Source organism: Papio anubis, chromosome 10 (genome assembly GCF_008728515.1).
Source record: "Papio anubis isolate 15944 chromosome 10, Panubis1.0, whole genome shotgun sequence".
Taxonomy (NCBI): Eukaryota; Metazoa; Chordata; class Mammalia; order Primates; family Cercopithecidae; genus Papio; species Papio anubis.
In genome coordinates this window covers 86,693,160-86,714,047 of record NC_044985.1, presented here as the reverse complement: position 1 = coordinate 86,714,047, position 20,888 = coordinate 86,693,160, and the positions used below count along the sequence as shown (strand labels likewise).

Here is a 20,888-nt window from a genome sequence, read left to right as displayed (position 1 = left end):
CTTTTCACATAGTCCCATATTTCTTGGGGGCTTTGTTCATTCCTTTTCATTCATTCTTCTCTAATTTTGTCTTCATGCCTTATTTCAGTAAATTGATCTTCAATTTCTGATATCCTTTCTTCTGCTTGATTGATTCAGCTATTGGTATTTGTGAATGCTTCATGAAGTTCTCGTGCTGTGTTTTTCAGCTCCATCAGGTCATTTATGTTCTTATCTAAACTGGTTATTCTAGTTAGCAGTTCCTGTAACCTTTTATCAAGGTTCTTAGCTTCCTTGCATTGGGTTAGAGCATGCTCCTTTAGCTCAGAGGAGTTTGTTACTATCCACCTTCTGAAGCCTACTGCTGTCAATTCGTCAAACTCATTCTCCATCCAGTTTTGTGCCCTTGCTGGAGAGGAGCTGTCATCATTTGGAGGAGAAGAGGCACTCTGTTTTTTGGAATTTTCAGCATTTTTGTGCTGTTTTTTCCTCATCTTGGTGGATTTATCTCCCTTTGATCTTTGAGACTGATGACCTTTGGATGGGGTTTTTGTGTGTGGGGGGTCCTTTTTGTTGATGTTGATGTTATTGCTTTCTGTTTGTTAGGTTTTCTTCTAACAGGCCCCTCTTCTGCAGGTCTGCTATGGTTTGCTGCAGGTCTACTCCTGTTTGCCTGGGTATCACCAGCAGAGGCTGCAGAACAGCAAATATTGCTGCCTGCTCCTTCCTCTGAAAGCTTTGTCCCAGAGGGGCACTGGCCTGATGCCAGCTGGAGCTCTCCTATAGGTGGTGCCTGTTGACCCCTGCTGGGAAGTGTCTTCCAGTCAGGAAGCATGGGGGTCTGGGACCCACTTGAGGAGGCTGTCTGTCCCCCAGCAGAGCTCAATTGCTGTGCTGGGAGAATCCTCCTTGTCAGGATCAGATGCTCTCTTCAGAGCCGACAGGCAGGAACATTTTAAGTCTGTGAAGCTGTGCCCACAGCTGCCCCTTACCCCAGGTGCTCTGTCCCAGGGAGATGGGAGTTTTATCTAAAAGCCCCTGACTGGGGCTGCTGCCTTTCTTTCAGAGATGCCCTGCCTGGTGAGGAGGAGTCTAGAGAGGCAGTTTGACCATAGCTACTTTGCCGCACTGTGGTGAGTTCTGCCCAGTCCAAACTGCCCGGCCTCCTTAGCACTGTCAGGGGAAAACCGCCTACTCAAGCCTCAGTAATGGCAGATGCCCCTGCCCCACCAAGCTCGATCGTCCCAGATCGACTTCAAACTGCTGTGCTGGCAGTGAGAATTTCAAGCCAGTGGTTCTTAGCTTGCTGGGCTCCATGGGAGTGGGACCCACTGAGCGAGACCACTTGGCTCCCTGGCCTCAGCCCCCTTTCCAGGGGAGTGAACAGTTTTGTCTCGCTGGGGTTCCAGGCACCACTGGGGTACCAAAAATAAAAAAAAAAAACTGCAGGTAGCTCGGTGCCTGCATAAACAGCCACCCAGTTTTATGCTTGAAACCCAGGGCCCTGGTGGTATAGGCACATGAGGGAATCTTCTGGTCTGTGGATTGCAAAAACTGTGGGAAAAGCGTAGTGTCTGGGCCAGATAGCACAGTCCGTCATGGCTTCCCTTGGCTGGGACAGGGAGGGCCCCAGCTCCTTGCACTTCCTGGATGAGGCAGCGCCCCACACTGCTTCTGCTTGCCCTCTGTGAGCTGTACCCACTGCCTAACCAGTCCCAGTGAGATGAACTGGGTACCTCAGTTGGAAATGCAGAAATCACCCGCCTTCTGCATTTGTCTTGCTGGGAGCTGCAGACTGTAGCTGTTCCTATTCGGCCATTTTGCCAGATTTCTGCTCTATTATAATTTTATGGGACCACTGTTGTATATATGGTCCATCAGTGGCCAAAATGTCATGCGGTGCATGACTGTAAATATCTGTACACACACAAAATATATATGTATGTATACAAAGACTAGACATTGTCTTATTACAATAATACAACTTAAAGAGATTTATGACTTTCAGACTGTGTTTTAGAACCATGACTGAGATCAGGGGTCTACAGACTTTTTCTGTAAATGGCCAAATAGTAAATAATTTTTGCTTTGTAGGCTGTGCAATTTGCTGGATGTACCTAACTGCCTTTGTAGCAAGAAAGCAGCTAAAGACTATTTGCCAGCAGGCCATAGTTTGCCAATCAGGCCAGATCTCTGAATTGAGTTGGGACATGTTCTCAGTTAGGGAGATCATTTGCCCACAGATGACTTTTTTCTGAAATGAGTTAGAGCACTTTAGTAAACTTGTTTCAGTTCCTTTTATTAGATGGAGTCCAATACAATTGCTGTTTTTGTAGGTAAAAAAATGGCCTAATGTTGGCGATTTCATGGGGTCAACCAAAAATTTAAAGATATGCTGTTTGGCTGGGCGCAGTGGCTCACGCCTGTAATCCTAGCACTTTGGGAGACCGAGGCAAGTGGATCACCTGAGATCAGGAGTTCGAGACCAGCCTGCCTAACACGGCGAAACCCCGTCTCTACTAAAAATACAAAAATTAGCCGGGCATGGTGGCTAATCTTACCACCTCCTCCCTTTTCCCCACTCCAGTAGTCCCCAGTGTCTACTATTCCTATCTTTATGTCCATGTGTATTCAATGTTTAGTTCCCACTTAAAAATGAAAACATGTGGCATTTGATTTTCTGTTCCTGCATTAATTTGCTTAGGATAATGGCCTCCAGCTGCATTTGTATTGCTGCAAAGGACATGATTTTGTTCTTTTTTTGTGGCTGCATAGTATTCCATGGTGTATATGTGTCACATTTTCTTTATCCAGCTCACTGTGTTGTTTTTTTTTTTTTTTTTTTGAGACGGAGTCTTGCTGTATTACCCAGGCTGGAGTGCAGTGGCACGATCTTGGCTCACTGCAAGCTTCGCTTCCCGGGTTCACGCCATTCTTCTGCCTCAGCCTCCTGAGTAGCTGGGACTACAGGCGCGCACCACCATGCCCGGCTAATTTTTTGTATTTTTAGTAGAGACGGGGTTTCACCATGTTAGCCAGGATGGTCTCGATCTCCTGACCTCGTGATCCGCCTGCCTCGGCCTCCCAAAGTGCTGCGATTACAGGCTTGAGCCACCGCGCCCGGCCAATCCAGCCCACTGTTGATGTGCATCTCGGTTGATGCTATGTTTTTGCTATTGAGACTAATGCTGCAGTGAACATACAAGTGCCTGTATCTTTTTGTTTACTACCCTTTCTACTTTCTTGAAAGTCTCATTTGTTCTCACTGCTTAACTATTTCTATATATATATATCAGTAGATAATTCCCATGTAATATTTCATTCTAAGCTCTGATAAAAAGTAAAATGAAAAAATATAACATGAATTCTTAAGTGCCAGCAATTTCTATTCCAAGTACTTTACATATCTTTCTCATTTAATTCTTTTTTTTGAGATGGAGTTTCGCTCTTGTTGCCCAGGCTGGAGTGCAATGGCGCGATCTCGGCTCACTACAACCTCCACCTCCTGGGTTCAAGCCATTCTCCTGCCTCAACCTCCGGAGTAGATGGGATTACAGGGGCATGCCACCACGCCCGGCCAATTTTGTATTTTTAGTAGAGACGGGTTTTCTCCATGTTGGTCAGACTGGTCTCAAACTCCAGACCTCAGGTGATCCACCCACCTCGGCCTCCCAAAGTGCTGGGATTACAGGCATGAGCCACCACGCCCAGCCTATTTAATTCTTATAACAATCCATTTACTTCATTATTCCTATTTTACTGATGAGGAAACTAAAAGAGAGATTAATGTCACTTGCACGAGGTCCCACAGATAATAAAAAAAAGTTCTTAGCTTCATCCTAGACAGTCTGACTAGAGACCCAAGCTTGAAACAATTTTTTATTACTATAGTTTTAATTACCTGTTAGAAATTTTGGAAAACTCTGATGTCCCTGATCATTTCAGATTCAAGATGTCACAGATGAAATGTCTAACCTTCCCACTTAGAGAACTGCTTCTTCTAATTGCTCTTATTTTTCTGGGGCAAAACTGCTTAATCATTATTTACCAAGTTCTGTAGATATCTGCCTTCATATCCATTCTTACACTAATGCCCTTGGTCCAGGCTTTTATTAGATTATGTCTGGAATATGGAGAGATTGTTCTGAACTCTCTGTGTTTAGTCTCTCTGTTAAACAGATCTCTACAATCTGTACCATCAATCTGCCTTTCTCTTCTTCAGCCTGTATTTGGAACAGTATTTCCTTGCCTCCTGCTGTTAAAATCTGTTTTTCTTCAACATACAGTTCAAAGGAAATTTCACTCATGGTACCCAGCACACCAGAATTTCAGTCCTATTTCTGTTTTTTATTAGGTGTTCGATTGTTAGCAGGAGAGGGGGAGACCAGCTCCCTTACAAAGTTCATGTGATTTAATATATAGTCTTGTAATAACTATTTTAACTTCTCAGATATTTTTATATGCACTTACTGATTATTAGTCATATTTCAGGTAAGATTGCTACGTAAAACTATAAGCACTTAATATATATTTAACAATGAATGAGTGACTCACTTTTGGATAAGGGCTCGCAAGTGTTGGATAGTGTGGTATTATTTTTCATCAACATTTGCTGGTTCCTAACTTCCATAGCTCTCACTACAGTCTTGTTACAGTGTTGGGTGTGTTAGGCTTCAGGGACAGGCCTCTGACCTTCTCCTGCCTTCCTTTCAGCTGCCTTGAGACTCTCATGTGTTTCCCTAAGTTATGTGAGCCACTCTACCTCTAATCGAGCCCAAAAAGGAATCTTGGGAACCCCTACTTTAAGCTGGTGGGTCAGAAGTTCTGGATACCCTGACTTGCAACTAGTCTCTGGTCTAGTGGGAGTGGGGGCACAGTCTTAGGGTCTCTACAAAAAAAGGAAAAAAAATTAGCCGAGTGTGATGGCATGCACTTGTGGATCACCTGAGCTTGGGAGGTTGGAGCACGATGGCGCTTCTGCACTCCAGCCTGGGCAACAGAGCAAAACCTTGTCTTAAAAAAAAAAAAAAAAAACCAAAAAGATAAAAGTATAACTGCTCTTGATAAGAAAACATTTGTACAATAATAATAGTTATTCAAATAATAGTTATACATGTTAATTGTAGCAAATTTGCTGCAGAAAACTGTCAGAAACTACAATAAACTGTCATCCATGATCCCACTGCAGAGAAAACCATTGCCGACATTTTTGAGCATTTCCTACCAGTTCCCCCCCTTCCAAAGTTGAATTATTTATCAACTGTCACCCTGAGGAATGTTGATTGTTTGTGAGAAAACTCATGGCTTAGGAGCCAGAGTAAGCGGGAGTACTATGTTAAACAGCAGGCTTGACTAATGTATTTTCTTAATTGCATCAAACACTAATGTTATATTAAGTCAAAAGTCTTCACAGATTATTTTTCTCAAGAGGATTTCAGTGCTTCAGTGTGCACATTAATACCAGTTCCACTTGTTTTTCAGTGATGTTATAGTAATGAGACGTTTTAAGTGAATACAAATCTACCTCTAAAGAGATTATTGATTTGTTTCATTTTACTTTAAGATTTGAATTCCAAATCCAGGAGACAGCTAACAATTTAAATACCGTATAGTGTAAAAAGGAATAAAGTATTCCTTTTTTTTAAGACAGAGTCTTGCTCTATCGCCCAGGCTGGAGTAATGGCGTGATCTCGGCTTACTGCAACCTCTGCCTCCCAGGTTCAAGTGATTCTTCTGCCTCAGCCCCCTAAGTAGCTGGGATTACAGGCACCCACCACCATACCCAGCTTATTTGTATATTTTTAGTAGAAACAGGGTTTCACTATGTTTGCCAGGCTGGTCTTAAACTCCTGACCTCAAGTGATTCACCTGCCTCGGCCTCCCAAAGTGCTGGGATTGCAGGTGTGAGCCACCACGCCAGGCCTCAAGTATCTTTTATGAAGAAATTACTTGAGCCTATCCTTTTGCTAAATAAGAGTGAAAACTGATAGAAGCTGTAGTAGAATAATGGCCTTCCAAAGATGTCCATGTCCTAATTCCTGAAACCTATGAATACGTTACTTTCTGTGGCAAGAGACTGTGTTCAAAGAGACTTTGAATATGTAATTAAGTTAAGGATATTGAGATGGGGATATTATCCTGGGTTATTTAGGTTTGTCCAATATAATCACATAGGTCTTTTTAAGGGGAAGGCAGAAAGGTCAGAAGAAAATAAGACACCATGTGATGACACACAGAATAAGAGAAAGATTAGAAGATGCTATGCTGCTGGCCTTAAAGATGGAGGAAGGGGGACCCTATGCCAGGAAATGTAAGTGGCTTCTAAAAGCTAGAAAAGACAATGAAATGGATTCTCCTCTGTAGCCTCCAGAAGAAATGCAGCCCTCTGACAACTTTATTTTATGACTCTGACCTCCAGAATGGGAAGACAGTAAATTAATTTTGTTGTAAGTTACTAAGTTTGTGATCATTTTTTATAGCAGCAATAGGAAATTAATACAGAGGGAATATATCTTTCTCATTGTTGATGTTTCCTACTATGTTAAAGGAGCTCAATTAGTTTAACTCCTAGTCTTTTTCTACCCTCTCATTTCCTCCTAGAGGAGGAGTGGTTTGTCTGGTAAATTTGGGAAGCAAAAATTGGGCAAGTTTATCTCAGTTCCTTCCTTCCTTCTCTCATATAGGGAAGCCTCTGGTGATTCAGTTGCCTCTGACTGGCTTGTTGAATTTAATTTTAGTGCTCAGTTATGAAGATTATTTGGCTCTCACAGTAAGCTATGTCCAGAAACTTGACCATTGTCAGTAGCAAAAATTATGTGTTGGCTTCCAGCTACTACTCCTTATTTGTTTTTTTTTTAATTTTTTAAAGTTGAATTTTGATTTTTTATGTATTTTTTGAGATGGGGTCTCACTGTATCCCTCAGACTATAGTGCAGTGGCACATTCATAGCTCACTGCAGCCTCAAACTCCTGGGCTCAAGTGATCCTCCCACTTCAGCGTCCCCAGTAGCTGGGACTACAGGCATATGACACAATGTATGGCTAATTTTTAAATTTTGGTAGAGATGGGGTCTGACTTTGTTGCCGAGGCTGGTACACTAGTCCTTTGACACAGCAAACCCAATTGTAGATTTTTATCCAAGAGAAATGAAAATATTTGCAAAAATACTTGTATAGGCATGTTCATAACAGCCTTATTTATAGTAGTCCCAAACTGGAAACACTGGTACATTGATACAACGGAATTCTATTCAACAATCAAAAAGAATAAACTGGGAAAAGCTAAGGAAAAATATTCATTGCTTCTGATAGGGTATGGATTGGCAAGACAGTGATACAAGGAAACTTTCTGGGAAGTTGGAAATGTTCTGTATAAGATATCCATTTGTCAAAAGTATACAGGTAAAAAGTTCGCACCCTGGGCCCAAGAGCCAAGCTCTTGCTGTGTGTGGCTGCACTCTGGGTACCAGCTCTGCTGCCATAAAGATCTTGACTTTACCCCAATCCTAGAGCTACTCTAATGCTGCACTCACAAGTGCTTTTATTCTCAGTTCTCTTAGCTGTTTAACAAGCATCTGCATCTTGCATTCTGTTACACAGCAGCAAGGATCCCTGCATCCCAGACACCAATGCCATTACTACCTGGGAACTCAGAACTGCAGTACCTCCACACAGTTGTGCATCAGGCCTGAGTTCTGTGATTATTCCATGGGTGCTACTCATCAGGCACCAGTGCCAAGAGGGATCCCTTCAGCCATAGCTTCTCTGGTGGGAAAAAAAAATAGATTGCGGCGATCTTAGCAGTCATTGCCACCAAAGACCCAACAACTCTTGCTGCCACTACAGAAACTCACAACATTGACTGCTATGGATCCCTGTGATTTTTATCTGTACCAACCTCAGCAGACAGAGCTGCACAGAGACCACACAGTTGGCACCCTGACTGGTGCCAGAACCACTGCACCCCACCCCATGGAGGAAAGTCAGTCCACAATGAAACTAGCCCATAAAGTCTACAAAAGGTGACTGTTCCACTAAGTGCACAGACATTAATGTAAAGCAACAAGAAAAATGGGAGACATAATACCATCTAAAAAACATAACCTCCCAGTAGCTGACCCCAAAGAAATGGACATATATAAACTGCCTCTTAAAGAATTCAAAATAATTGCTTTTAAAAAAATACAGAGGCCAGGCGTGGTGGCTCAAGCCTATAATGCCAGCACTTTGGGAGGCTGAGATGGGTGGATCACGAGGTCAGGAGATCGAGACCATCCTGGCTAATATGGTGAAACCCCGTCTCTACTAAAAATACACAAAAAAAATTAGCCAGGCGAGGTGGTGGGCGCCTGTAATCCCAGCTACTCGGGAGGCTGAGGCAGGAGAATGGCGTGAACCCGGGAGGCAGAGCTTGCAGTGAGCTGAGATCAGGCCACTGCACTCCAGCCTGGGTGACAGAGCGAGACTCCGTCTCAAAATAAATAAATAAATAAAAATTTAAAAATACAGAGAAACATTTCACTGAAATCAGCAAAACAACAGATGACCAAAATAAGAAATGTAACAGACAGATTAAAATTGTTTTTTTTTTTTAAAAAATCAAATTCTGGAGCTGACAAATACAATTAATGAACTAAAAATGCAGTAGAGAGCATTAACAGCAGACTTGATGAAGCAGAAGAATTAATACATGAACTCAAAGACAGATTATTTCAAAACATACAGTCAGAGAAGAAAACATGAAACTTAGAAGATTTAAAGCTTACAAGATTTTCTCAAAAGAGCAAATATCCTAGTTATAGGAGTTTAAGCAGGAAAAGAGAGGGACAAAGGGCCAGAAAGTTTACTTAAATAAATAACAGCAGAAAAATTTCCAAATCTGAGGAAAGGTATAAATATTCAGGTATGAGAAGGTCAAAGGTCTGCAATCAGATTCAACCTGAACAAGATTATACTAAGATAGAATAAAACTGTCAAAAATCAAAGATGAAGAGAGCATCCTGAAAGCAGCAAGAGAAAAGCAAATCACATATAATGGAGTTCCAATAAGGCTAGACGTGGATTCTCAGGAGAAACCTACAGGCCAGTAGAGAGAGGGATGATAAATTCAGTGTACTGAAGGAAAAAAGGCAACTGTCAACCAACAGCACTTTACTTGGCAAAGTTGACCTTCAGAAATGGAGATAAAAACTTTCTCAAACAAAAACTGAGGTAGTTCATCACCACCAGATGTGTCTTACAAGAAATCATAAAGGGAATTCTTCAAGCTGAGAGGAAAGGATGCTAATGAGTAACACAAAAACATCTAAAAGCATAAAACTCATTGGTACAACTACACAAATTTAGAATACTCTAATAGTATAATGGTGGGTTTTTAATATTAATGTTAAAAAACAAAACTATTAAAAATAATGGCTACAATAGGCCTGGTGCGGTGGCCCATGCCTGTAATCCCAGCACTTTGGGAGGCCGAGGCAGGCAGATCACCTGAGGTCAGGAGTTTGAGACCAGCCTGGCCAACATGGTGAAACCCCATCTCTACTAAAAAAAATACCAAAATTAGCTGTGCATGGTAGCAGGTGCCTGTAATCCCAGCTACTCAGGAGACCAAGGCAGGAGAATCACTTGAACCTGGGAGGTGAAGGTTGCAGTAAGCCAAGATCATGCCATTGCACTCCAGTCTGGGCAACAAGAACAAAACTCCATCTGAAAAAAAAAAAAAAAAGACCAAGAAGCAGCGTCTCTGCTCCTTCTGGGATCTTTATGTGGTTCAGCCCACCTGCCTCCACTCCTGCATTGACCATGTCCATCAGGGTGAGCCAGAAGTCCTACAAGGTGTCCACCTCTGGCCCCCAAGCCTTCAGCAGCTACTCCTACACATGTGGGCCCGATGCCTGCATCAGCTCCTTGAGCTTCTCCTGAGTGGGTAGCAGCAGCTTTCTGGGTGTCCTGGGCAGAAGTTATGGTGGGGCCAGCAGCATGGGAAGCATCACTGCCGTCACGGTCAACCAGAGCCTGCTGAGCCCCCTTAACCTGGAGGCAGAACCCAACATCCAGGCTGTGCGCACCCAGGAAAAGGAGCAGATCAAGGCCCTCAGCAACAAGTTTGCCTCCTTCATAGACAAGGTACAATTCCTGGAGTACCAGAACAAGATGCTGGAGACCAGGTGGAGCCCTCCTGCAGCAGCAGCAGATGGCTAGTACAACATGGACAACATGTTCGAGAGCTATTTCAACAACCTTAAGTGGCAGCTGGAGACTCTGGGCTAGGAGAGGCTGAAGCTGGAGGCAGAGCTTGGCAATATGCAGGGGCTGGTGGAGGACTTCAAGAACAAATATGAGGATGAGATCAACAAGCGTACAGAGATGGAGAATGAATTTGTCCTCATCAGGAAGGAAGTGGATGAAGCTTATATAAACAAGGTAGAGCTAGAGTCTTGCCTGGAAGGGCTGACTAAAGAGATCAACTTCTTCCGGCAGCTGTAGGAAGAGGAGATCCAGGAACTGTAGTCCCAGATCTTGGATACATCTGTGGTGCTGTCCATGGACAACAGCCGCTCCCTGGACATGGACAGCATCATTGCTGAGGTCAAGGTGCAGTATGAGGAGATCACCAACCACAGCCAGGCTGAGGCTGAGAGCATGTACCAGATCAAGTATGAGGAGCTACAGACGCTGGCTGCGATGCATGCGGATGACCTGCGGCATACGAAGACTGAGATCTCTGAGATGAACCAGAACATCAGCCAGCTCCAGGCTGAGATTGAGGGCCTCGAAGGCCAGAGGGTTTCCCTGGAGGCTGCCATCACAGATGCCGAGCAGCATGGGGAGTTGGCTGTTAAGGATGCCAATGCCAAGCTCTTCAAGCTAGAGGCTGCCCTGCAGTGGGCCATGGCATGGCAGCTGCATGAGTACCAGGAACTGATGAACATCAGACTGGCCCTGGACATCAAGATCACCACCTACAGGAAGCTGCTGGAGGGCGAGGAGAGCCGGTTGGAGTCTGGGATGCAGAACATGAGTATCCATACCAAGACCACCAGTAGCTATGCAGGTGGTCTGAGCTCAGCCTATGAGGGCCTCACAAGCCCCAGCCTCAGCTATGGCCTCAGCTCCAGCTTTGGCTCTGGCATGGGCTCCATCTCCTTCAGCCACACCAGCTTCACCAAGGCCGTAGTTGTGAAGAAGATTGAGACCCACGATGGGAAGCTGGTGTCCGTGTCCTCTGACGTCCTGCCCAAGTGAACAGCTGCAGCAGCCCCTCCCAGTGCCCCTCCTGCAGCTGCCCCAGAGCCTGGGAGGGAGGCCGCTGTGTAGGGGAGTACAGGGAACAGGAGGCCCACCTGAGGCTCAGCCTTAGCCCTCAGCCCACCTGCGGAGGAGTTTACTGCCTGGCGATCCCCCTTGCCCATGCCTCCAGCTACAATTGCTTTTTTTTTTTTTTTTTTTGTCCAAAATAAAACCTCAGCTAGCTCTGAAAAAAAAATAATAATATTAATGGCTACAATAATTTATTAAGGAATATACAATATAAAAAGATGTAAATTGTGACATAAAAACCATAAAATGTCGGGCAGGGTAAAGTATACAATCAAAGTTAAGTTGTAATCAGCTTAACATAGCCTGTTATAACTATAAGCTGTTTTATGTAAGCCTCATGGTAAACACAAAGCAAAAACCTACAGTGGATAAACAAAAGATACAAAGTAAGGAATTAAAGCATACCACTAGAGAAAATATCGTCTAATCACAAAGGAAGAAGGCATGAAAGGAAAAAGGAACAAAAGAGCTATAAAACAACCAGAAAACAATGAACAAAATGGTAGTACTAAGTCCTTACCTATCAATAATTACCTTGAATGTAAATAGATTAAATTCTTCAACCAAAAGACAGAGTGGCTGAATAGGTTAAACACACACACACACACACACACACACACAAACTGAACTGTATGCTGCCTAGAAGAGACTTCACCTTTAAGGACACATTTAGATTAACTGAAAGGATGGAAAAAGATACTCCATTCAAATGAAACCAAAAGAGAGTGGGGTTAGATATAATTATATCAGGTGCAGTACACCAGTATGGTTTGTATATTTTGTCCCCTCCCAATCTGATGTTGAAATATGACTTCCAGTGTTGGAGGTGGGCCTGGTGGGAGGTGTTTGGATCTTGGAGGCAGAGCCCTCATGGATGGCTTGGTACTCCCCATGGTGATAAGTGAGTCCTCATGGGATCTGGTTGTTTAAGGGAGTATTGTGCCTCCCCCTTCTTCTCTTACTCCTTTTCTCACCATGTGATGTACTGGATCCCAATCCCCTTTCACCATAAGTAAAAGCTCCCTGAGGCCTCATCAGAAACAGATGCTAGCACCATACTTCCTTTACAGCCTGCAGAACCATGAGCCAATTAAACCTCTTTTATTTATAAATTACCCAGCTTCAGGTATTTCTTTATAGCAACACAAAAATTGTCACACATTTTGTCAAAAAACTATAGAATGAGACAATTATTATATAATGAAAAGGGATCAGTTCATCAAGAAGATATAATAATTGCAAATATGTGTGCATGTAACATCAGAGTTCTTAAATACATAAAGCAAATATTAATAGATCTGAAGAGATAGATAGCAATGCAATAATAGGAGACTTTAATACCCCACTGTCAACAATAGACAGACATCCAAACAGAAATTCAGTGAGGAAACACTGGAATTCGACTACATTTTAGACCAAATGGACATAACAGATATATGCAGAACGTTCCATCCAATATTAACAGAATACACATTTTTCTCAGGAACACGTGGAACATTCTCCAGAATAGATCATATCTTAGGCCACAAAATAAGTCTTAAAAAATTTATTAATAAGATTGAAGTAACATCAGGTAGCTTTTTCAATTGCAATGGTATGAAACTCGAAATAACATTTGAAAATTCACAAATATGTGGAAATTAATTTTAAACACATGGGTCAAAAAAGAAATTTAAAGGGAAATTTAAAAAATCTTAAAACTGCTGGGAACAGTGGCTACACCTGTAATCCCAGCAGTTTGGGAGGCTGAGGTGGGTGGGTCACCTGTGGTCAGGAGATCAAGACCAGCCTGGCCAACACAGTGAAACCCCGTCTTACTAAAAATACAAAAAATTAGCCAGGCGTGGTGGTGGGCGCCTGTAATCCCAGCTACTCTGGAGACTAAGACAGGAGAATCTCCTGAACCCGGGAGGCAGAGGTTGCAGTGAGCCCAGATCATACCATTGTACTCCAGAGCCTGGGCAACAAGAGTGAAACTCCATCTCAAGACAAATAAATAAAACTAAAATCTTGAAACAAAAATGGAAATACAGTATCCCAAAACTTGAGATGTTGCAAAAGAAGTTTGAAAAGAGAAGTTTATAGCAATGAATGCCTGTATCAAAAAAGAAGAAAAGCCCTAAATAAACAACCTAATGTTACCTTTTAAGGAACTAGAAAAAGAAGAACAAACTAAGCTCAAAGTTAGGAGAAAGAGAATCATAAATATCAGAGCAGAAATAAATAAAATAGAGACTAGAAAAACAGAAAAGATTAAGAGAAGAGCTGGTTTTTAAAAGAGAAACAAAATTGATAAAACTTTAGTTAGATTAATAAAAAGAGAAAATGCTTAAAATCAGAAAGAGGAGACATTACAGCTGCTACCACAGAAATACAAAGGACCATAGACTACTATAAAAAAATGATACACCAGGCTGGGCACAGTGGCTCATGCCTGTAATCCCAGCACTTTGGGAGGCCGAGGTGGGTGTATCACTTGAGGTCAGGAGTTCGAGACCAGCCTTGCCAACATGGTGAAACCCCATCTCTAATAAAAGATACAAAAATTACCTGGGCTTGGTGGCACACACCTGTAATCCCAGCAACTTGGGAGACTGAGGCAGGAGAATTACTTGAACCTGGGAGGTGGAAATTGCAGTAAGCCAAGATTGTGCCACTGCACTGCAGCCTGGGCATCCAAAAGAGACTCCATCTCAAAAAAAAAAAAAATCAACAAATTGTATAACCTAAAAGAAATGGGTAAATTCCTAGACACATACTAACTTAAAAAGACTAAATCATGAAGAAATTGATAATTTGAAATGACCAGTAATGAGTAAGGAGATTGAATCAGTAATAAGAAGTCTCCCATTAAAGAAAAGCCCAAACTTGATGATGCCACTGCTGAATACTACTAAACATTTAGACAATTAAAACCAATCCTTCTGAAACTCTTCCAAAAAATTGAAAAGGAAGGAGATCTTCCGAACTAATTTTACAAAGGCCTGATACCAAAGGCAGACAAAAACAGTACAAGAAAAGCAAATTATAGGCCAATATCCTTGATAAACATAGATGCAGAAATCCTCAAGAAAATACTAGCAAACCAAATTCAACAGCATATTAGAAGGGTCATTCACCATGATCAAGTGGGATTTATCCCTGTGAATTTGCATATTCACCGTATGCAAATCAGCAGTGATACACCATATTAACAGAATAAAGGACAAAAACTTTATAATTATCTCAATAGATACAAAAAAGGCATTCAACAAAATTCAGCATCCTTTCATGATAGAAACACTCAACAAATTAGGTAGAGAAAGAATGTCTCTCAACATAGTAAAGGCCTTATATGACAAGCCCATAGCTAATATAATGCTCAGTGAAAAGTTGAAAGTTTTTTCTGAAATCAGGAACAAGACAAGTATGCCCACTTTCAGCATTTCCATTCAACACAGTATTGGAAGTCCTAGCCAGAATAATTAGGCAAGAGAAAGAAAAGGCTTTCAGATTGTCAATGAAGAAGTTAAATCGTCCGTTCGCAGATAACATGATTTTATATTTAGAAAACTCTAAAGACTCCACCAAAAAAACTATTACAAGTAATAAATTCAGTAAAGTTGCAGGATACAAAATTAACACAAAAATCAGTAGTGGTCAGACATGGTGGTTTATACCTGTAATCCCAGGACTTTGGGAGGCTGAGGTGGGAGGATCACTGGAGGACAGGAGTTTGAGACCAGCCTGGACAACATAGTGAGATGCCCATCTCTACAAAAAAGAAAAAAAATTAGCCAGGTGTGGTGGCACGACCTGTAGTCCTAGCTACTTGGGAGCCTGAGGTGGGAAGATTGCTTGAGCCCAGGAGTTTGAGGTTACAGTGAGCCATGATCATGCCATTGCACTCCAGCCTGAGTAACAGAGTAAGACTCCACCTCCAAAAAAAGAAAAAAAAAAAAATCAGTAGCATTTCTGCATACTAACAACAAACTATCTGATAAATCTGGCCAGGTGCAGTCCCTCACGCCTGTAATCCCAGCACTTTGGGAGGCCAAGGTGGGAGGATCACTTGAGGTCAAGAGTTTGAGACCAGCCTGGCCAACATGGTGACACCCCATCTCTAGTAAAAATACAAAAATTAGCCAGGCATGGTGGCATGCACCTGTAATCCCAGCTACTCAGGAGACTGAGGCAGGAGAATTGTTTGAACTTGGGAGGTGGAGGCTGCAGCAGCACTGCACTCCAGCCTAGGCAACAGAGCAAGACTCCATCTCAAAAAAAAAAAAAAAGGAAGAAGAAATCAATAAAACAATGCCATTGACAATAGCTAGTAAAAAAATCAAAATATTTAGGAATAAATTTAACCAAGGAGATTAGCCATTCTACAATGTATACACATTTTAAAACATTATGTTATACATCATAAATATATACAATTTTTACTTGTCAATTAAAAATAAATAAGCCTGGGCAACATAGTGGGACTTTGTCACTACAAAAATAAAAATAAATTAGCCAGGCATGATGGTGTGTTTCCTGTGGTCCCAGCTACTCCAGAAGCTTAGTTGGGAGGATTACTTGAGCCCAGGAATTTGAGACTGCAGTGAGCTATGATTGTGCCACTGTACTCTAACCAGGGCAACAGAGTGAGACCCTGAATCTGTAAGTAAAATAAGTAATGAAAAAAGTATATAGCTAAAAATTAGAGGTGTCAGTGTATGTAAATTTTATGGAAAAGAACCATATGATGATGATGATGGAGTGAGGTGGTAAAGAATGGGTAAACATATCAATGATGTTTTTTAAAATGGTAGAATTGATAATTGAGCTGCTATTTTATTGTTGTCTGTGTATGGTAGGGTTTTTTGTTTTTGTTTTTTGAGACGGGATGTGCCTCTTTCACCCAGTCTGGAGTGCAGTGGCACAGTCCTGGCTCCCTGCAACCTCCACCTCCCAGTCTCAAGTGATCCTCCCACCTCAGCCTCCCGAGCAGCAGGGACTGCAGGTGCCAGCCACCACGCCCAGCTAATTTTTGTATTTTTTGTAGAGAAAGGATCTTGCCATGTTGCCCACGCTGGCCTTGAACTCCCAAGCTCAAGCGATCCACCCACCTCAGCCTCTCAAACTGCTGGGATTACAGGTGTGAGCCACCACACCCGGCCTCTATGCATGTAAAAGTTATATAATGTGAAGAAATTAAGAAAGAAACAATAGTCTTATATTTCTGAGGACATTTACCAATTATGGTCATTCCATTCTTTTCTATAAATCCAAATTATCTGGTGTAATTTTCCTTAAGACTGAAGAATTTTTTACCATTTTTAATTCAAAAATTATTTTTAATTGAGAAAATGGTATATATTTGTCATGTACATTACGTTTGAAACACTGTGGAATGGCTAAATCAACATAATTAACATACGTATTACATCATCTTTTTTTTCTGGTAAGAACACTAAAAATCCTGCTTCATAGATATCTCCAAGAATATAATACATTGTTATTAACTATAATCCCCATGTTGTACAATAGACCTCCAAAAATATAATACATTGTTAAGAACTATAGTCCCCATGTTGTACAGTAGACCTCCGAGAAGGTAATACATCATTATTAACTATTGTCCCTCTGTTGTACAATAGAACTTACTCCTTCTAACTGAAATTTTGTGTCCTTTGACAAACATCTTCCCAATACCCCTCTCCCCAGCCTCTGGTAACTACCATTCTACTCTCTACTTCTATTAGTTCAACTTTTTTAGATTTTACATGTAATTGAGATCATGTGGTATTTGTCTTTCAGGTTTATCCATATTGTCACAAATGACAAGATTTCTTTCTTTTTAAAGGCTGAATAGGTCACGTTTTCCTATTTCTTTATATGTCTAGTGTTTTTTTGATTGGATACTTGGGATTTTGAATGATGCATTTGAGAGATTGCGGATTCTGTTTTGCTTTTCTGAAAAAGAATTTTTATTTTAGAAGCCAGTTAACTTGACTGAACTCAGACTCCAAACTGTCTCCTCTGTAGTGGTAGTGCTGAAATCTTTACTTAGTTATTTCATTTTTCAGTGATTGATTTTCTGTCCTGATTCTTGGGTTTCCCTCCCTTGCCTCATGATTAGTTTAGTGATTAGCACAGGTCTTGGGAGGATTTTATATACAAATTTTGGGGTTTCCTCCTCTTTGGCTCCTTCCCTTTTATGAAATCTCTCCTAAATATCTGATAGTTCTGCCAGCCTTGAACTCTGTTATCTATGTCAAGCCAGTAAGACTTGGCTTCCTGCCTAACCTACCCCCAGTGGTAAGCAGATTTAGCAGTGCCCTCAGTCATAAAACCACAAATGTGCAAATCCCACCTTTTGCAGATTTATGCTCCCGGTCACTTGCTCCCTTTGCCAGGGACCATGTGCCCTCTGCAGGCAAAATAGTTTCCAGAATGGAGGAGTCGAGTTTTTGATGTCCAATCAGATAAGTTACTCTTTCTCTTCCAAAGAGATACTGAGAGAGTGGTTGCCGAGGACAGGAGTATATTGTTTGAACTACATCAACATGGAAGTTGACGCAGGGAAGAGGTATTCTCTTCTGATACTCCCTAGTATTTTGTTCTCCTAATTGAGCTTAAACCTGCAGTCAGTTTAGTAGAAGAGATTAACAGTTTGTCATATGGTTGGACTGCTGATAAGTCTTATAAAATTGGGAGGGGAGGGAAGGAGGAGGAGGACTGAAAGCAGTTGAGAGCAACCAAAAGAAGAAAGAAATTGGAAGGGAAAGAAAAACTAAGTTTCTCTCAAGACACTCGATGTGTCAGAACAATATAATGCTTATATCAAATCCGTGCTCCCTAGGTACCCAAATTAAATTTCCTCTCTATTCCAAATAATGTCCAGACAAATTTTCCAGGATAACATATTAAGAGATTTGGCAATTAAATGGTGACTAATATATACTGCCCAGGAATGTAGGAGGATATCCAAAGGATAATAATCCAGAGGGTATCTGGAAAATTGGCCACTTTGTGGACTTTACAGCTTGTCCTTGTTCTATTTTATGCTTTTTATTTAAATCTGCTTTGTCTGATACTAATATAGCTATTCTAATTTCATTTTGTTTCTATTTACCTGGTATATCTTAACTCATATCTTTATTTTTATGTTTCTGTGTCATTTTGTTTTAAGTAGATCTCAAATAGCATATAGTTGGATTTCGATTTTTGTTTTTTATGATTTGAGATTCTTTGTATTTAAAAAGAAGTTTCCATCTATCATACTAAATAATATAATTGTTCTTCTTCTTCCATCTTCTTGTTTTGTACTTTGTGTTATATGCCTTACTCCTGTTTTTCCCACTCAGTCTTTTGCTTTTGCTCAAGTTTTTCTGGCTCTTTTGTTTTACCCCTAGTAATTTGGAAATTAAACATTCTATTTTTATTTAATTAGTAATTACTTAAAATTAAAAGAAAATGAACCTCTATTTCTTTACTAACATGAAAAATACACTAGCATCTATCAATGTGTTTGGAAATAACGAGTGAGTCACATACTTTAGTATTTCCCTTTTGTTCCTACTCTTACAGTTTGTTGGAATAATTTGAGCTTTAGATCCAAACTGTTATTAGTATTTATTCTTTTTATATATCCTTAAGAAATACTTATCACATTTGCATTTCCTTATGTAGCCATGTTAACCTTGTTAAGAATAACTTCTTAGAGGTTATTTTATTTTATTTTTTGAGACAGAGTCTTGCTTTGTCACCAGGCTGGAGTGCAGTGGTGCGATCTTGGCTCACTGCAACCTCTGCCTCCTGGGTTCAAGTGATTCTCCTGCCTCAGCCTCCTGAGTAGCTGGGATTACAGGTGCGTGCCACCACGCCCAGCTAATTTTTTGTATTTTAGTAGAGACAGGGTTTCACCATGTTGGCCAGGATAGTCTCGATCTCCTGACCTCGTGATCCACCCACCTTGGCCTCCCAAAGTGCTGGGATTACAGGCGTGAGCCACCACGCCTGGCATATGTTAATTTTTATGTTTACATTTTATAATGTCCATCTGTATTTCTTTTATAACATATCTTCCCTTATACCTAAGGACTTTGTGTTGATTTATTGGACATTAAAATGTTTCTTTGAGTGATTTTTAAAGAGTATGTGTTGGAATCTGCATATCTGAAAATATTAAATGGATGTTTGTCTGACATGGCAATTATAACTATAGGAAATCTTCCTAAGGAACTGATAGTAGTATGTAAAGATGTATGTACAAGTTTATTTTGCAGTTTTATTACAAAAGCAAAACTTAGAAAGTAATAAACATCTATAAATAGATACCAATCAAATAAAATATAATTTTCTCTAGACGTAACTGCAAAATCTTAAGTTTTATTACCTTTGTCATCTAAAATTAATATAAATATAATCTTTTGCCTGTTTCATGTGCAAGTTGAAATTGTAACATACATTTAGACCATATAAAGCAAGCATTAGCATGTCAGACTGAGAACATCAATAATAGGGGCCGGATGTGGTAGTTCACACCTGTAATCCCAGTGCTGCATGAGGCTGAGGCAGGAGCTTGCTTGAGCCCACGTTATCGTGAACTATGATTGCACCACTACATTACAGCCTGAGCGATGGAACGAGACCCTGACTCTAAAAAAAAATTATATTTAGTACCTTTTTTCTATTTGTCAGATTAAATATTGGCTAGCTAAATGTATTTATTATTGATTTTTTTTTTTTTTTTTTTTTTTTTTTTTTTTTTTGAGACGAAGTCTTGCCCTGTCTCCCATCTCGGCTCACTGCAAGCCCCACCTCCCGGGTTCACGCCATTCTCCTGCCTCAGCCTCCCGAGTAGCTGGGACTACAGGTGCCTGCCACCACACCTGGCTAATTTTTTTTGTATTTTTAATAGAGACAGGGTTTCACCGTTTTAGCCAGAATGGTCTCGATCTCCTGACCCTGTGATTCGCCTCCCAAAGTGCTGGGATTACAGGCATGAACCACCGTGCCCGGCCTATTATTGAGAATTTTTACAAGAAGTTTAATTTTAGTCTGTTCATTGTAGTCACTCCATGGATTCCTTTGGGCAACCCAGACCAGAAGATAATCAGTCAGTAGTCAGCAGAATGCAAAAGAAATACTGGAAAACTAAACAGGTCTTTATCAAAGCAACAGGAAAAAAAGAGGATGAGCACTTGGTGGCGTCTGATGCTGAACTGGATGCTAAACTTGAGGTAAATTTGAGCATTCTATGTATTGCATATAACCGGCCATTATTTGGGGCTCCAAGGGGGACTGCAACAAGTTTTCACACTGGAGAGCTTATGGGGATAATAGAATATTTAGTTGTATCCAGCTGTCAATCAGAGCTCTGACTAGGAGGTCACAGTTCTCACAAACTGAAAATTTGCAAAACTGGTATTCACTTAGATAAAATATGAATAAAGTAGTTTCTCTGGCACACATATTATAGTTTTTAAGCCAAGTCTTAATGAATTAATTACATTCTCAATTGAGACCATGTACTCATTATATATCAAGTCATACTATTTTGTAGTACTTTGATATGAAGTCTTATACCTCATTGAAATAATTAAAATCAAACACCAAAT

General features: G+C 40.9%; 1 protein-coding gene and 1 pseudogene across 10 annotated transcripts in view; both read left to right on the top strand.

Annotated features, from left to right (window-relative positions):
- The window catches only part of ICA1L (islet cell autoantigen 1 like), a 95,821-nt gene that overhangs the window by 18,185 nt on the left and 56,748 nt on the right, over positions 1-20,888 (top strand). For 9 of the 10 annotated variants that reach the window (XM_017946803.3, XM_017946802.3, XM_017946798.3 and 6 more), the window contains one exon: positions 20,342-20,510. In XM_017946803.3, the coding sequence (XP_017802292.1) occupies positions 20,349-20,510 (162 nt within the window). In that variant the 5' untranslated portion in view covers positions 20,342-20,348. Of the gene's footprint in view, positions 1-20,341; positions 20,511-20,888 lie in introns of those variants that run through there. The other variant, XM_017946805.3, reaches the window with a different exon arrangement.
- LOC103876452 lies at positions 9,639-11,449 on the top strand (annotated as a pseudogene).